Here is a 15,000-nt window from a genome sequence, read left to right as displayed (position 1 = left end):
TTCAAGGGTTTTTGAAAGGATTTCCTGTCAAACGTATCAAAATGTTAATAAAGCGTATTGAATCAAATCGTCGGGCGATAACCAAGGATACTATTATAGCTTATTGTATGGCAACCTTTTACTATAAATTACGATCATTTTGTTAAAACATTCATTTCTCATGTGGAAATAAGTTCACATGGCCTTTCTCTTTGCTTCTTCACCCCACAAACACAGGAAAACATGGTTTTTATCCTGTAAATAGTCAAACAGAATCTATCGCTGGGGTAAAGTGCCGTGAGCTAAACTTTTTGATCAACATCAACATTTTTAGGGCTTTATGCAGAGAATCCAAAAGGAGGATCCGTAGAAAGGATGGGTATGTAGCTTTGCCTTAATCGCTTTACAGAGTTAATAGAAAAAAAACAACTAGAAAAAGCCAAGAAAACGGACACTAGTAAGCGTTTCAATGGTGTTATATTGAAAATGTGTTTCCTCGGGCGTCCGCATCTTAAAAATGAGGGGGAAAAAAACTTCTAAGGTTATAGAAAAATTACAGGATTTTCATGCGATGAATATCATCACCCTACTCACACTTTTACAATGTAAAAAGAGACTTTTTTAATGGTACATTTTTTCGGTTTTCCTTTTTGTGTAGTTCAATAAAGACACCAAAGTTCAAGAATGACAATATAGTTCAATAACTACACGAGTTCAGAAAATGACACGAGTATCAATGTATGTTTATTAGGTAATGTCAAGGCAGGGGATCTACTGGGAGTGGGAGTGCAGGGGCATCAGTTTAATTTTCAATCATTGATGCTTTTTAACTTACTTGGACTCCATGCTATTGTCAGTTACATCAAGTGACACTGTCCAGTTCCAACAATCTTCGGGGCCTGCTCGTACAGTTTTATCACCCAGCTTATAAAGTTTTATCACCCAGCTGATGTAGCTTTGTGGTAATTTCTCAGTAGGAGTAACTTAGTAAAGACCCAATCATTCCATGACTATAGGTGGTCCATTATAATAGCTCTAAAGCCCCTCTTTAAAATTTGCTGTTGTACTGCCTCTGCTAATATATTTCACATAGCCTTGCCTTTTAGCTATTGGTTTAAGATTAGAAATCAGTCTTTGGATTATCCTGACAGAATGCTTGAAGTTACAAAAATTTATAATTCAAGGGAGACATATTTTTTTTACCATTGCTTGGGGGGGGGGGGGGTTGTTTGTGGTTTAACTCACCTATTTTAAGATTTAAAGTGATAATATTGCCTTTATTTATTTATTTATTTTGTTTTGACTTTTGTGTATATAATAATCTCTTTTTATCTGACTGATTTTATAATTAGGTGCTTCCTTGGTTGGGAATACTCTGTAGATGATGGGAAAAAACATGCAGTGTATGAGAGAGGAGGTGCTGCTTACTGGATGTCTGTAAAGATCTAGTATAATAGATTCCACGAAGAGAGTAGTGTGGTGCGGGAAGTGGAGGATGTTAGATGGAGTGGATTCCATGGAGCAAGAAGAGACCATACAGGATACAAGAAATTAGAAGAACCATTTTCCTTTTATTTTTTAGATACTGAACAAATATGTTATCTTTCTTGCATAACAGGTCTGACTTAGACTTGTTTACATTTAAAAACTTTGCACTTTGACTTTGATTAAAAGAAACGGTTTGTTATCAATAAAATTTTCTTACACTGGTGTTTTTCTTTTACTTCTTCTTTAACTTTTTGGTCTCTTCTAGAATTTGGTTAGCCAAGCAGTCTAGCTGCCCTGCCATTAGTTGCAGTTGGGCAGCTACCCGCTTCGCCTCTGTTACTGTGTTTTTAATTTCTTTTGCTTTTTGTTTTAACCTTTCTTCTTTTCCTTTCAACTCTTTCTCTTCTCTTTCAATTTCCTTTCTCCTCAGCTCAATCTCAGTGGCTGCCAGTCAGCTCCTTACTTCCATTTCTTCTTCCAGGGATAACTGTAAAAATGAGTAACCCACCTATAATAATCTGTCTATTATTGTTAACTTATCTTACCCCATCCTCGGAGAGCCAGGAGCAGATAGTGGGGGCGAGGGAAAGTCTAAACGGGCGGAAAAATATGGCACAAAGAAAAGTAAAGAACAGCGAGAAGAGCCCCTGGGGACAATGTCTTACCAGACCAGTTCCAAACGGTCGCTGCCGTTCTGAATTCTGATTGGTGCCAGAAAACTTTTGTGTTTTTCTGCCCCAGAAGACAGAACGGCGGCGACCGTCTTGCCCTTCAGCGATTGGCTGGTGTCACCAGGGCACTTCTGTAAATTACATAAGTGAGTTACTTTCTCATTTCATTTTTGTTTGTATAAAGCTTGTTTCACTCATTTGATATCTTAAAATTTGAGGTACAATCTAGGTTTAATTAATTGCTCCGGACAAATAAAGATATTAATGCAAATGTATTTCATCATATCTCTGGAAGTATTCCAAATGTTTCCGCCTTTTATGGTACTTAGCTCCTCATACAGACCTGCCAACCCCTGATAAGGAAAATCTGTAGACTCATGAAAAAAATCGGGAGATTCTACAAAAAGTAGTGACATTCTATTTTTTCCCGATCAACATTAAACGACCCCTTTTCCATTAGGGGAATCAACTGTTTATTTTAATATACCCTTGCTTTAGTGTGGTCCCTTATGTAACAAATTAGATGCCGCTTTTTCTTTGATGACTTTAAGAGGCCAGAAAATAGGTTATCACAGTGACGAAACATACAGCAGAGTCATTTCTTTGGGCTAAGACAACTTCATGGCTAAAATAGTCAAAGCTTATCCAGGCACAAGAATTTCCCCACAAAATTTATGTTTTTATTCAACAAGGCAATACATCAATTTACAATATTTCCCAGATAACCATGAGATTGGGAGTCTGGTCGTGAGACCGTGAGAAAAGTTAAAAAATCGTGAGACTCACGGCAGAATTGTGAGAGTTGGTAGGTCTGCCTCATATGACATTTTCTATCGAAACCTGTATGTAGTAGGAAGAAACTTTGTATAAAGTGGGCACTACAGCATTCTCTGAGGTGTCTGCTTAAATTATACAAGTTTCACTGTACATGTTTGACTCCATTTGCACTAACTATTGATATGGAACGATATGAAATTGCTTTATGCATAATAGATATACATGTTTGGAGCTGTATGTAAATCTTATTAATTTGTTTTGCTATTTATGAAAGCTTAATGTAAGCTTATAGGTATTACAGAGAAATATCCTTTGCTTCAACAAGATGGTACAACCTTCAAGTGTTAAAAATATATATATTCCTGGTATAATTATTATAGATACATAGTGTTGAGGGAAGTCTTTGGTTTACTTTTTCTTAGAACCGAAAATTAATTGACTTACATTGTGCCGGGGTAACCGAGTCGAGGTCATCTGTTTATATCAATATTGAGCGCACTCGAATGGACTGATCATTTTTACTGCTGATTTCTCCCATTAAACATCAAGGACAATGTTTTCCACTATTGCTGACCTACCCTTCTGCCAAGTTTCGAATTTCCACACCAAAACGATTTTCTAAAACAATTTGATTGCGAAACTGTCTTAAATTTGCAGAACTAGTCGTAACTTCACTGAAAGTTTACTCAATGGGTGTTATTTCTCTGTATATTTCTTTTTCTGCAAACCTACTGCTGTTTTAAAAAATCATGAAGAGAAACCGGGATTTTGAATTGGCTTTCGTCCTATTTCGAATTCGTCGAGGCCGCTGAATACAAGCGCAGAAGACTCATTTATACAAAGTTAGCCTCGACCAAAGGTAAATATATTTACAAATTCCAGTCCGAAGAAGACCTGAGTACAATTGTCTATTGTTTTAAACTCAAATTCTCGCCAGTATTTGTGAATATTTTAATTAAGATCGAGGCTAACCCTGCACAAATAAGTCTTCTGCGCTTTTGTTCAGCGGCTACGACGAATTCGAAACTTGGTACGAAGCCTTGATTTTTTTCAGGCTATGTAAATATGTAATGTATTTTATCTACGACGCCTAATCGGCTGGTGCCGAGAAATGGGTTTGACCGTATACCAAGTAACTTAGACCGCCCCCCCTCCCCTCTCTACCTGATTTTTTTTTTACAGGGGAGGGGGAGGGGGCGTCTGCACACATGCTAAGTAAATTGGTGTCCCTGATGGGATTTCAAAATGTCTTCCCGGGAATAGGTCGCCCATCGTGGGGAAGTAAGTATTATGTCAAAGATTTCTGTTCTTTCATCTTGTTTTACTTTCAGTAAAGACCTACTCAAAGAATGCTTCGAGAATATCAAAGGAATTTCTGAGGATTCAGTTGTTGTTTGCTTACGTCACGTGCTGAGGTTTGTGGTTCCTCTTTTCTCAAACTTTGTTAAGTCTACTTCTGTCGCAGGCTACCGCTACTTTTGGGTATTGAGAATAAGTCGAGTATGCTCGTTAGCATTTTCCTTGGAAAGCTAAGAAGCTAATTATATTTCATTGTTTCTGTGGGAACGTAAGTACCGAATACCGAAAAATGTTTTACAGATAATAGTCTGTAAATCACCCTTTTCTGCGAGATGTTCATTTAAAGAAAACAACAACAACATTTATTTTTAAGGAAATGCATTTATCCCTCTATGGATGCGAAAGTATGGTTAAAAATTTTTAAAATATCATACAGGGTTCTTGCAAGATACCTACGGACCTGGTTCCTACTTAAACTGAATCCAAAACACGCGTGATTTTCCCACCACGTTGTTAACTTTCCTAGTCTGCTTGTTGGCAGGATAAAATTTTAATCCATTTCCTATTAGAATAGAGTTCTCTTCGAAGGAAAACGACCTGGGTGGACTACAGACCGAAGTTGATGTTCATAGGATGCCTTTGGACAAGACAACTGCCAAGTATTTGTATCCTGAGATATGCAGCATATAGTAATTGAAATAAAGTGAACCAGTTTGGTCTTAATTAGAAGCCAATGTCATTTTTTAGCACTATATGTATTGTCAAAATGCAATTTGAAGTTGAAATTATATTCACTATGTGGAGACTCTAATTTTTTACCCTGTAAACAACGTCGTGTTTCCTTCTCCCATGCTTAAAGCAGCTGTCCTTTAAAGACGCTGTTGTAAGTATTTTATCAATGTTAGTTTAATTGTATCACCGACTTTTTTAAAATTCTTTCGCATTTCATATCTTTTATTTGGTGCCTTAAACAGAAGGAGTCAAGGTGTGGTTCACTCCGCTCAAATGAGTCCAAAAACACCAAAATCGGTAGTTCCGTTTCATCACTTGCAAATACCAGGCCTCAGTTGTTCAGATTTTGGTATATTGCATCGATATCCACCGTGTAAATCATTATCCCGCCGCAGCGGATACGCCGCATCAAGGAAACTATTTGCGCTGGTCGGTGGATAGAGATGTATCCAGTGGATAGCGTTATCCAGCTTTTGAACACCTGGGCCAGTACAACGATTTTTTTCTATCTGTGGCAGAGACCTATAAATTACCACTGGAAAGAACAACACTTTCTTTTAAAATTTAAAGGATATCACTGTAAGAATATAGTAATAAGCCATTTGAAAGTCACTGCCCATTAACTTTTATTCGAGTGCTCAGCCTTAAGGTGACTCGACCCAGTTATATTGTGAGGTTACCATCCTACTTTGAAGCTCTCTGGTATCCCCCCCCCCCCCCCCCCCCCTATACTCTGATCATAAGTCTAACATATAGCATGGGTAATTAATATAGATCAATCTTCAATGACCGCGCTTGGCTGACTTCCGAATGCTCACCGAGATATGATAATTTTGGTACAGTGAGACAGGCAATCGCGTTATACATGGGGGTTTAACTAACAATTTTTAATCAATTCTCGTGCTTCTTGTGTCTTTGCAAAAAAAAAAATCAAGAAATCCTACACAATCTCTTCTCCGTGAACTTCCTCTCTCGCCCGAATAGCATTCAACACCCCGGCCATTTTCTTTCAAGAGTTTTTAATTCTCGGCATGATGTACACTCAGCTTGCTGGAGACGTTACATGACGGGACTCCCTTCTATTTTCTCATACTAAATTAACATATCTCGGTGAGCATTCGGAAGTCAGCCAAGCGCGGTCATTGCACGCGTGCTGAACAAGAATGTTGTATCATGACAGACTTAAAACAATAGAAAAGTCCCAAAGCACAAACTCAGCCAAAACGCTAAAAATCTTCCATGTTCTCTCAAGTTTGGGCTTACAAGAGATAAGGGCACAGTTTTTCAATGACCATGAAATTCAAAATCCGGGTACTTAGTTAATTAATTGTTGCCCTGAAAAAATTTGAAGGAAAAAAACTACGAGTTTTTAAGAAAATGCTTTTTTCGTGTGAAGCACTCTTAAACGCTGACAAACGTCAACAAATAGCTAAAACTATAATTTCTATATGTTTGCATTGCTCGAAATCGCGTGCATTTATAAGGCCCTAAAGCTGTTTGCTGACTTGCAAGGACCCATCTGTTATAAACATTCCCAAAATAAAGGGATGAATCCCATAGTTTATTAGATATATACGTGTAAAGTTTGCTTATCATTTTCACATAAATTATGACCTAAATTTGGAAACCGCTGAATTTCTCGCATTGGTTCTTTGCGATTTTGGTGAAACGCTGGTCAACGCAAGGCACTAATGCGAACAATATGTAGCCGAGAGATTTTCACAAAAAAATGCCAGCACTAGCAGAATTTTCACTCAGACCCCAAAGAGGCGTGGCACTATAACCACGTGACATTTACTCCGATCGCCAAAAATTTTATGCTATATTGTAGATTGATCTATATGTTATCCATGCTATATGTTAGACTTACGATCAAAGTAAAGGTGGGGATACCAGAGAGCTTCAAAGTAGGATGGTACCCCCCCCAAAAAACTGGGTCGAGTCACCTTAACCATTTCTTTCTCAGACTCAAAGTAATCCTCTTTGTACCCGAATATAAACAGTGTCAGCCACAGGAAAGTACTGTACAGCCCCCGAAATGATCCCGACTGTCATTTCATTAGTTTCTTACACGGCGGCTTGAAAATATGAATTTTATTTTCTCGTGGCAAAAACAATGTTTTACTCACTCGCGCTTTGCCACTCGAAAATAAAATTCATATCTTCGCGCCACTGTGTAATATCCTCTATCTATTTACGCACGTAAAAATAACGCGACAGTGGAAATCCACCTTTATACGTAGAGAAGAAGCCTACGTCACGGTGGCGGCGCTTAAAGGAGGAAGAAAAAGCGGGGGGTAAAAGCGCGCGAGTGAGAAAAGAAGAGAACCTATTCCTTCCATCCTCCCTTCCATGTCTCCCCCTAAGAGTTTTTGTTTGTTTGCTTGTTTTTATAGTGTGAAACAGCAGAGGGATTGGAGTTTACAAGAATCTCAGTCGTCGATGAATCGTTTAATGTAATTTACGACACACTTGTTAAACCTACCAGGCCAATAATAGACTACAAAACTAAGTAAGTTATTTCAAGCTCCTCGCGATTAATCCAACTCGCTCAAATTATAGTTGACCAGTAGATGAAAATTAAAGGGGCAACTTTTGAAGCCGTAGTGGCTCGGCAATGGATATGAAGAGCAATGCAAGCCAAGACTTAAGTTTAACTATATTGTGGTTCAGCAATGAAAACATATGTCTCTGTATATTTAATTAGTGGCTTGTGGAGTGGTTGCCAATCAGGACCTGTTTTGTTGTTTGTTCCAAAGTTGGGCTGTATTCAGTAGTTTAGTCGAATACCAAGAGAGGATAGTTTTATCCTCTCTTGCGAATACTTATTTATTTAGAAAGACTTTTCAGCAGAGTTTAAGTTATGGGTCCGCTCCTTTTCACCAGATTCAGATTTTAAGTTATGTGGCCGCAGAGAACGGCTGCCGAGGAAATAAGGCAGCGTCTGCAACGCAAAGCAAGACAGTTTCTTTTTTTTCTTAATCGTACTAGTGTTTTTCGTGACCTTGCCGGTATGGCTGCACCTGCTAACATATGACAAGTGATCTGCAGTAAAAGTGCCAGTAAAGTAAAATGGAAATATTTCCGTAATGTCCTGCGCTGGAAAAAATCTTCTATAGATAATAGAGAGATTTAGAGTGACATTTTGGCAAACGGCCAACGGTAGACTCAAGTTGAAAATTTCTCAAGATAAAACATGAGCAGATAAAAACAGTTAAAAACAATTCTTTTAGGTGAAAAAAACGTGAAACTACTTATTTTTTTGGTAGAAGTAAAGAAACGTTACGCGACTCTAAATCTCCCTATTATTTATAGAAAATTACGCAAAAATAGCAACAGCACAAAATCCATTAGTCTTGCGGGAAATCCTCTAAGATCTTCAAGTTAAGGGTATAGATACTTACTTGCGTCTCCCCCTTTTTTTTTGTGAAGGTTTAGTGGCATTACAAAGAAGACACTTGAAAATGTTACTACATCATTAGATGATGTCCAAAAATGTTTAATCGATCTTCTGCCGCATGATACAATTCTGATCGGACATTCCTTGGAAAATGATCTGCGAGCCTTGAAGGTGAGTTCCTTTCACAGTTTAATGTCAACTGTTGTCCGGCGTTTTGAAAGAAAATAAAAAACGTGACCATTATTCCGCCAAGAAAGGTTTCTCTCTTTATCCATTCGTTTTGGATTCCTAAAACGCAACTTATGTAAGATGCGTCTAATTTCCCTAGTAACAAAATAGCCTTGAAACCTTCAATCTTTAAGGTATTCTTATTTCATCTGTCAAGATATTCTCTGATTGTATAGAAATCATTGTATTTCTCTAATGTTTACCTTATATTTATTTCTTTCTAGCTGCATCACAGACGTGTGATTGACACTTCAGTCTTATATGACAGTAGTAGTGGTCCTTTATTTAAATCTTCACTCAAATGCCTCACTAAACAGTTTTTGAAGTAAGTGTTCAATCGCGTGCGTACTTTCCACCTTTTTCCAAGGGCATCTCAGTAATTTCCAGTTTGTTTAGTGGCAATATTCATTTGTAATCTTTGGCCTGCACTTCTGTGTTTCTTGCGATGTAATTGAAACTTTTTCTATGTACAGTAAAAAGATTCAAAATGGATTAGATGGCCATTGTTCAATCGAAGATGCTAAAGCCTGCATGGAGTTGGTTCAACTGAAAATTAAAAATGGTAAATTTGTTTACTTTATCTTCACAAGAGAACAGATTGCTGACTCCGTGCTGTGTTTTACAACTCTCGAAAATCCATCTTTTAGAGCTGGTGTAGTATTATACTACGCTAATTCCCAAAACTATCAGCAAGAAAACGCGTAACATTTCCTCACAGCAATGCATACTCATTACCTCACCGCATAATATTAAGTAATAGGAATGCAACGAGGAGAAACGTTCAAGTTCTCAACGGCCACCAGGAAATGGTGTGGGTTTAGATCGCGAAAATTGTCCGTGGTCCCGGAGCACCATCATTAAAAATGACCATTTTTCAGACGGAGTGGCGAATCTTATAGTCGAGGGGCGCAAAGCATTACAACCGCTGCGAGCATGCGCGATCCCGCGAGGAAATGCGCAAGATTATAAAGAATTCTTGTGACGAGCTAATTAATTATGCAGTGAGAATAGTGGTTCGAATGTGAGTAGTAGAAATGTAGAAGACTAATGCTTGGGTTACATCTCGCCTGATTTGTAGACCTCTGCATTTCTCCAAGTTTAGTTTTTTCATCAGTTGTCGAGTGGACATACCAAGTTTGCTTGAGAGGCCCCGAGGGAAGTTACACCTGGCAAAGCGTTTCATGTTTTCTTAATTCTATTTTTTCCTTGCCTTGTTAACGTTATTCCTTGTTTGTTTGTTTTTTAGGTCCAAACTTTGGAAAACCGTCAATGAATAAAGAAGGGTATGCAAACTTAGTTCAAAATATTCACTTACAGATAATTTCATCAGTTATTTGTTAGAAAAAGGAGGCCCGGCCCGTAAACACTTGCTTATCATGAGACAAAGTTCTCTCTGCTTTTTATAACAGGTTTTTTAAAAGACGATCACTCTCCGCATTAACATTTTGGATTTTTGGTGTAGGCTTTTTCTTGCAATTGTTTTTAAGAAAGCAAATCATATCTCAGTCAAGGGTGGTTCATGTTTAGTACCCTACAGGCTTGAAACAAAGCTGATGGTAATCGTCATAGAGTGGGCTTTTTTGATCCCTTTTTTTATTCCTTTACGTTTATTTTTATTACTTGCCAAGCCCTTCTTTGGAGTAAAACCATTTTGGAGTTTTTAAAAATAATAAATGTATGAAGAAGGAGTTGTTGCCAGTCACAGCAGGGGATGAAGAATACTGTCTCTCTCGCCTCAGGCGCCGCTACAGCGCAGAAAAAAATCGCATGTATAAAGGTTGCTTCAAGGGACTAGTAATTGGTGCACTGGCATTTCTTTCGTTTTCTTTAGACAGATGGTGAGAGTTAATATAGGAAATGATGAATACATAACTTAAGTCATCGTTTATCTTTTTACGTGATATTTATCAACAGGTTATTTGAGAGGATCGCTCGCAAAGGAAGGATAGGTATATTAGACATTTTTCCTATAGTTTATATTATTATTATTATTATTATTATTATTATTATTATTGTTGTTGTTGTTGTTATTATACATGGTACTCTCTAAACTGTCTCATTGGCTAAGATCCTACAGTTAATTTTGGTAATAAGCACAAAGTACAGATTAGTTTCGTGCGCGCGCAATGCACAATTTCCACGTGCAATTTGAAACTATGTTCCTTGGTGCGCTGTGTTTGTCGTTATTTTCTTCAGTACAATTCTGATTAGATTCGGCTTTTGTGAAATCCGGTATAATCAAGGACTCGGCAAGTGTTATAAGCCTTTGGCCACGGTTGACAAAACTTACCTCGATCTTGATTATTCTTAAAAAAAAAAAAGGAACCAATAATTGTTAACTATGCTCAACTGAAATGGAAGTTTTGATCATCATCGTTCACGATGGACCAAACATCTTCATGCGCATCTAAACCTGAAACTGAAAATAAGGGAACTTTTTCTTTCGACGATTATCCCTCGATTCGCTCTGGCGAAGGTGTAGCGCTGGATACTTCACGTTTAAAATCACTCTGACGTTGATCTGTTCACCTTACAGTTGACCTGCGTGGCAGCCGTTTCCGCGGGAGTTCGTCGAGTTGGAAAAAGGGCTAAATATAATCCACCTTTTTAGCTCTCGCCCCTCACAGTTTTCTTGGTTTGACTGTAACTCAGTTGGTAGACAGCAAATTACTTCTTCACCGAAGGCTGCACTCCTTATTTATTGCGTTTTGGTTGGTTGTTTCTTTGTTGTTTAGCGTTTTTAATGAAAAACTATACAAACAGAAACTCGTTGGTAGGAATATCACACCCATGGAGCTATTTAGTTGTTTTTAGCAAGTGTTTAAGTGTTTTTGGATATTAAGCTTGTTGCACCAAACAAAGCGTTTACGTGGTAGAAGAATTAAGACTGATTACTCTCCCAAGAGAAGATCCCGAGAACTAATTTTCAAATCTATGTTTGTATGAGTAACCCAGTGATTTGAGGCAAACCAACTCAACTGACGTCTCATAGCGACTGGAGACTGTCGTTGTGAGTCGTCGTGACCCTCGATGACTCAAGATGATTGGAGACTAATCCTATTATCATGATCTTGTACTATTCGTAGGAGCCATGCTTGACTCCCCAGGAGTGTTAAGAAAATTTTGTAGTGGTGCAAGACACGCTGTTTCATGTACTTCAGATGACGAGGTAATGTCGCTATGACTCCTTTGGGTTAATCACTGTATTTTAATGGCACCAAAAATATTTGTCCTTGCATGCCACCTTTCATTGGCGGGGATGATGTCAAAACATGCATGTTGACTACAAAACGCCTCTAGTGTAATTGGGTCAAATTAAAAACATAGTTGTTGGCTTACTACGATAAAACATTTTAGGAATCCAGTCGATCCTCTCTTAACGGACACCACTATAAGACAGACACCTCTGTAAAGCGGACACCTCAATAAAACAGACACCTCCGTAAAACGGACACCCCTATAAGACAGACACCTTTGTAAAATGGACACCCCTATAAGACCGACACCTCTGTAAAATGGATACCCCTATAAGACAGACACCTTTCTAAAACGGACACCACTATAAGAAAGACACCTTTGTAAAACGGGCACCACTGTAAGACACCTCTGTAAAATGGACACCCCTATAAGACAGTCACCTTTGTAAAACGGACATCCCTATAAAACAGACACCTTTGTAAAATGGACACCCCTATAAGACCGACACCTCTGTAAAATGGATACCCCTATAAGACAGACACCTTTCTAAAACGGACACCACTATAAGAAAGACACCTTTGTAAAACGGGCACCACTGTAAGACACCTCTGTAAAATGGACATCCCTATAAAACAGACACCTTTGTAAAATGGACACCCCTATAAGACCGACACCTCTGTAAAATGGATACCCCTATAAGACAGACACCTTTCTAAAACGGACACCACTATAAGAAAGACACCTTTGTAAAACGGGCACCACTGTAAGACACCTCTGTAAAATGGACACCCCTATAAGGCAGTCACCTTTGTAAAACGGACATCCCTATAAAACAGACACCTTTGTAAAATGGATACCCCTATAAGACAGACACCTTCTAAAACGGACCCCACTATAAGACAGACACCTCTGTAAAATGGACACCCCTATAAAACAGACACCTTTGTAAAATGGACACCCCTATAAAACAGACACCTTTGTAAAACGGACATCCCTATAAGACAGTCACCTTTGTAAAACGGACACCCCTATAAGACAGACACCTTTGTAAAGTGGACACCCCTATAAGACAGACACCACTATAAAACGGACACCCCTATAAGACCGACACCTCTGTAAAATGGATACCCCTATAAGACAGACACCTTTCTAAAACGGACACCACTATAAGACAGACACCTCTGTAAAATGGACACCCCTATAAAACAGACACCTTTGTAAAACGGACATCCCTATAAGACAGACACCTTTGTAAAACGGACACCCCTATAAGACAGACACCTTTGTAAAACGGACACCCCTATAAGACAGACACCTTTGTAAAATGGACATCCCTATAAGACAGACACCTTTGTAAAACGGACACCCCTATGAGGCAGACACCTCTGTAAAATGGACACCCCTATAAAACAGACACCTTTGTAAAATGGACACCCCTATAAGACAGACACCTTTGTAAAACGGACACCCCTATAAGACAGACACCTTTGTAAAACGGACACCCCTATGAGGCAGACACCTCTGTAAAATGGACAACCCTATAAAACAGACACCTTTGTAAAATGGAAACCCCTATAAGACAGACACCTTTGTAAAACGGACACCCCTATAAGACAGACACCTTTGTAAAATGGACAACCCTATAAGACAGACACCTCTGTAAAAGGGACACCCCTATAAGACAGACACCTTTGTAAAACGGACACCCCTATAAGACAGACACCTTTGTAAAACGGACACCCCTATGAGGCAGACACCTCTGTAAAATGGACAACCCTATAAAACAGACACCTTTGTAAAATGGAAACCCCTATAAGACAGACACCTTTGTAAAATGGACACCCCTATAAGACAGACACCCCTATAAAACAGACACCTTTGTAAAATGGACACCCCTTTAAGACAGACACCTTTGTAAAACGTACACCCCTATAAGAGAGACACCTTTGTAAAACGGACAACCCTATAAGACAGACACCTCTGTAAAAGGGACACCCCTATAAGACAGACACCTCTGTAAAACGTACACCCCTATAAGACAGACACCTTTGTAAAACGGACACTCCTATAAGACAGACACCTTTGTAAAACGGACACCTATAAAGTTGGTCCCTGCCTTTCTTGACTCCTTTTATTTGACTCTTTATAAGACGGACACTTAGAGCTGGCCCCAAAAATGTCGGCCTTAAGAGAGAGTTGACTATATATGTTTTTAAAGTCAGTTTCTAACTAAAAATTGTTTCTCTACTTTTTTGCGGATCACCCATAAACCCAGTCGGCTGTTTTAACTCGCCTTTTTCAGGAAAGGGAAGACCGGTCTGTAAAGCGGTTTTACCTGACTTCACGTCAGCAATATTGGTGTACGAAAACTTTAAAACAGCTGCCATGCTGGGTCTCAAACCAGTCCTCCTGTGGGAGTTGAACCTTTGTCTTGGGTAGAAACCTTCTTTAATTTGTTCCGATAAATTTGCAAAGCTGCTGACCACGTGAATGAAAATGCTCTACAGTCAACTCCCGGTAACTCGAGCCTTATAGGGAAATCTAATAAATTTCCAGTTATTGAGAGTTCGAATCATCGAGAGGTTGGAAACCAAAAAAGGAGAATTAGCAAATAAGCAAATGGGACGGAGAAGGCCAGTTTAACCAGCTGAAACGTCGATTTAGATTCATTTTATCTACTTTGTTTTGTTTTGTTTTAGTGTTATTAGAAGAAAATTGACCTTACCTGGGGAGTTTTTGAAACTTTTTCGTTTGGTGAAAAATAAAATTGGGTCTGAGCTTTAGCCACAGGGGGCTCTCACATCCGATCAGGTTATAATACCGTATTTCCTCGAATAAGCGTCCTCCCCGAAATAAGCGCTCTCCTCCTAGGCCAAAATATCAAATAAGCGCCCCCTCGCCTCCTCGCCCCCTTTGTGTAATGGGCGTTAGTACGCTTGATAACCAATGCGCTCCTCGATTAAGCGCACTCCTTTCAAAAACTCCCATCCTTTGCGCCGAAATTTTCAATAAGCGCCCGAGCGCATATTCGAAGAAAAACGTTGTTAGAATAATGATCATTTACTTTAATATCGATAGGAGAAATTTGCTTTCTTTTGCGGCCATTTTGAACTTTTGCTGTCTGCTGGTGCGAGATCTCCAACCGAGAAATCTTCGGAGCCGCTTGTATCTCTTATAATATGTCGCTTCTCACTCGGCAAGCGATTGGATCTTCCGAGAGTTTTTCGA

At 38.8% G+C, this 15,000-nt stretch overlaps 1 protein-coding gene across 2 annotated transcripts in view; it reads left to right on the top strand.

The window, feature by feature from the left end:
• Nucleotides 1-8,498: 8,498 nt before the first annotated feature.
• The window catches only part of LOC140941709 (uncharacterized), a 10,726-nt gene continuing 4,224 nt past the window's right edge, over nt 8,499-15,000 (top strand). The window contains exons 1-5 of one of the 2 annotated variants that reach the window (XM_073390719.1): nt 8,810-8,899; nt 9,048-9,136; nt 9,821-9,857; nt 10,489-10,523; nt 11,661-11,743. In XM_073390719.1, the coding sequence (XP_073246820.1) occupies nt 9,106-9,136; nt 9,821-9,857; nt 10,489-10,523; nt 11,661-11,743 (186 nt within the window). In that variant the 5' untranslated portion in view covers nt 8,810-8,899; nt 9,048-9,105. Of the gene's footprint in view, nt 8,518-8,809; nt 8,900-9,047; nt 9,137-9,820; nt 9,858-10,488; nt 10,524-11,660; nt 11,744-15,000 lie in introns of those variants that run through there. The other variant, XM_073390720.1, reaches the window with a different exon arrangement.

This window comes from Porites lutea, chromosome 6 (genome assembly GCF_958299795.1).
Source record: "Porites lutea chromosome 6, jaPorLute2.1, whole genome shotgun sequence".
In the NCBI taxonomy this organism is placed as follows: domain Eukaryota; kingdom Metazoa; phylum Cnidaria; class Anthozoa; order Scleractinia; family Poritidae; genus Porites; species Porites lutea.
The sequence above is the reverse complement of the archived record's forward strand: the minus strand, read 5'-3'. Positions and strand labels throughout refer to the sequence as shown.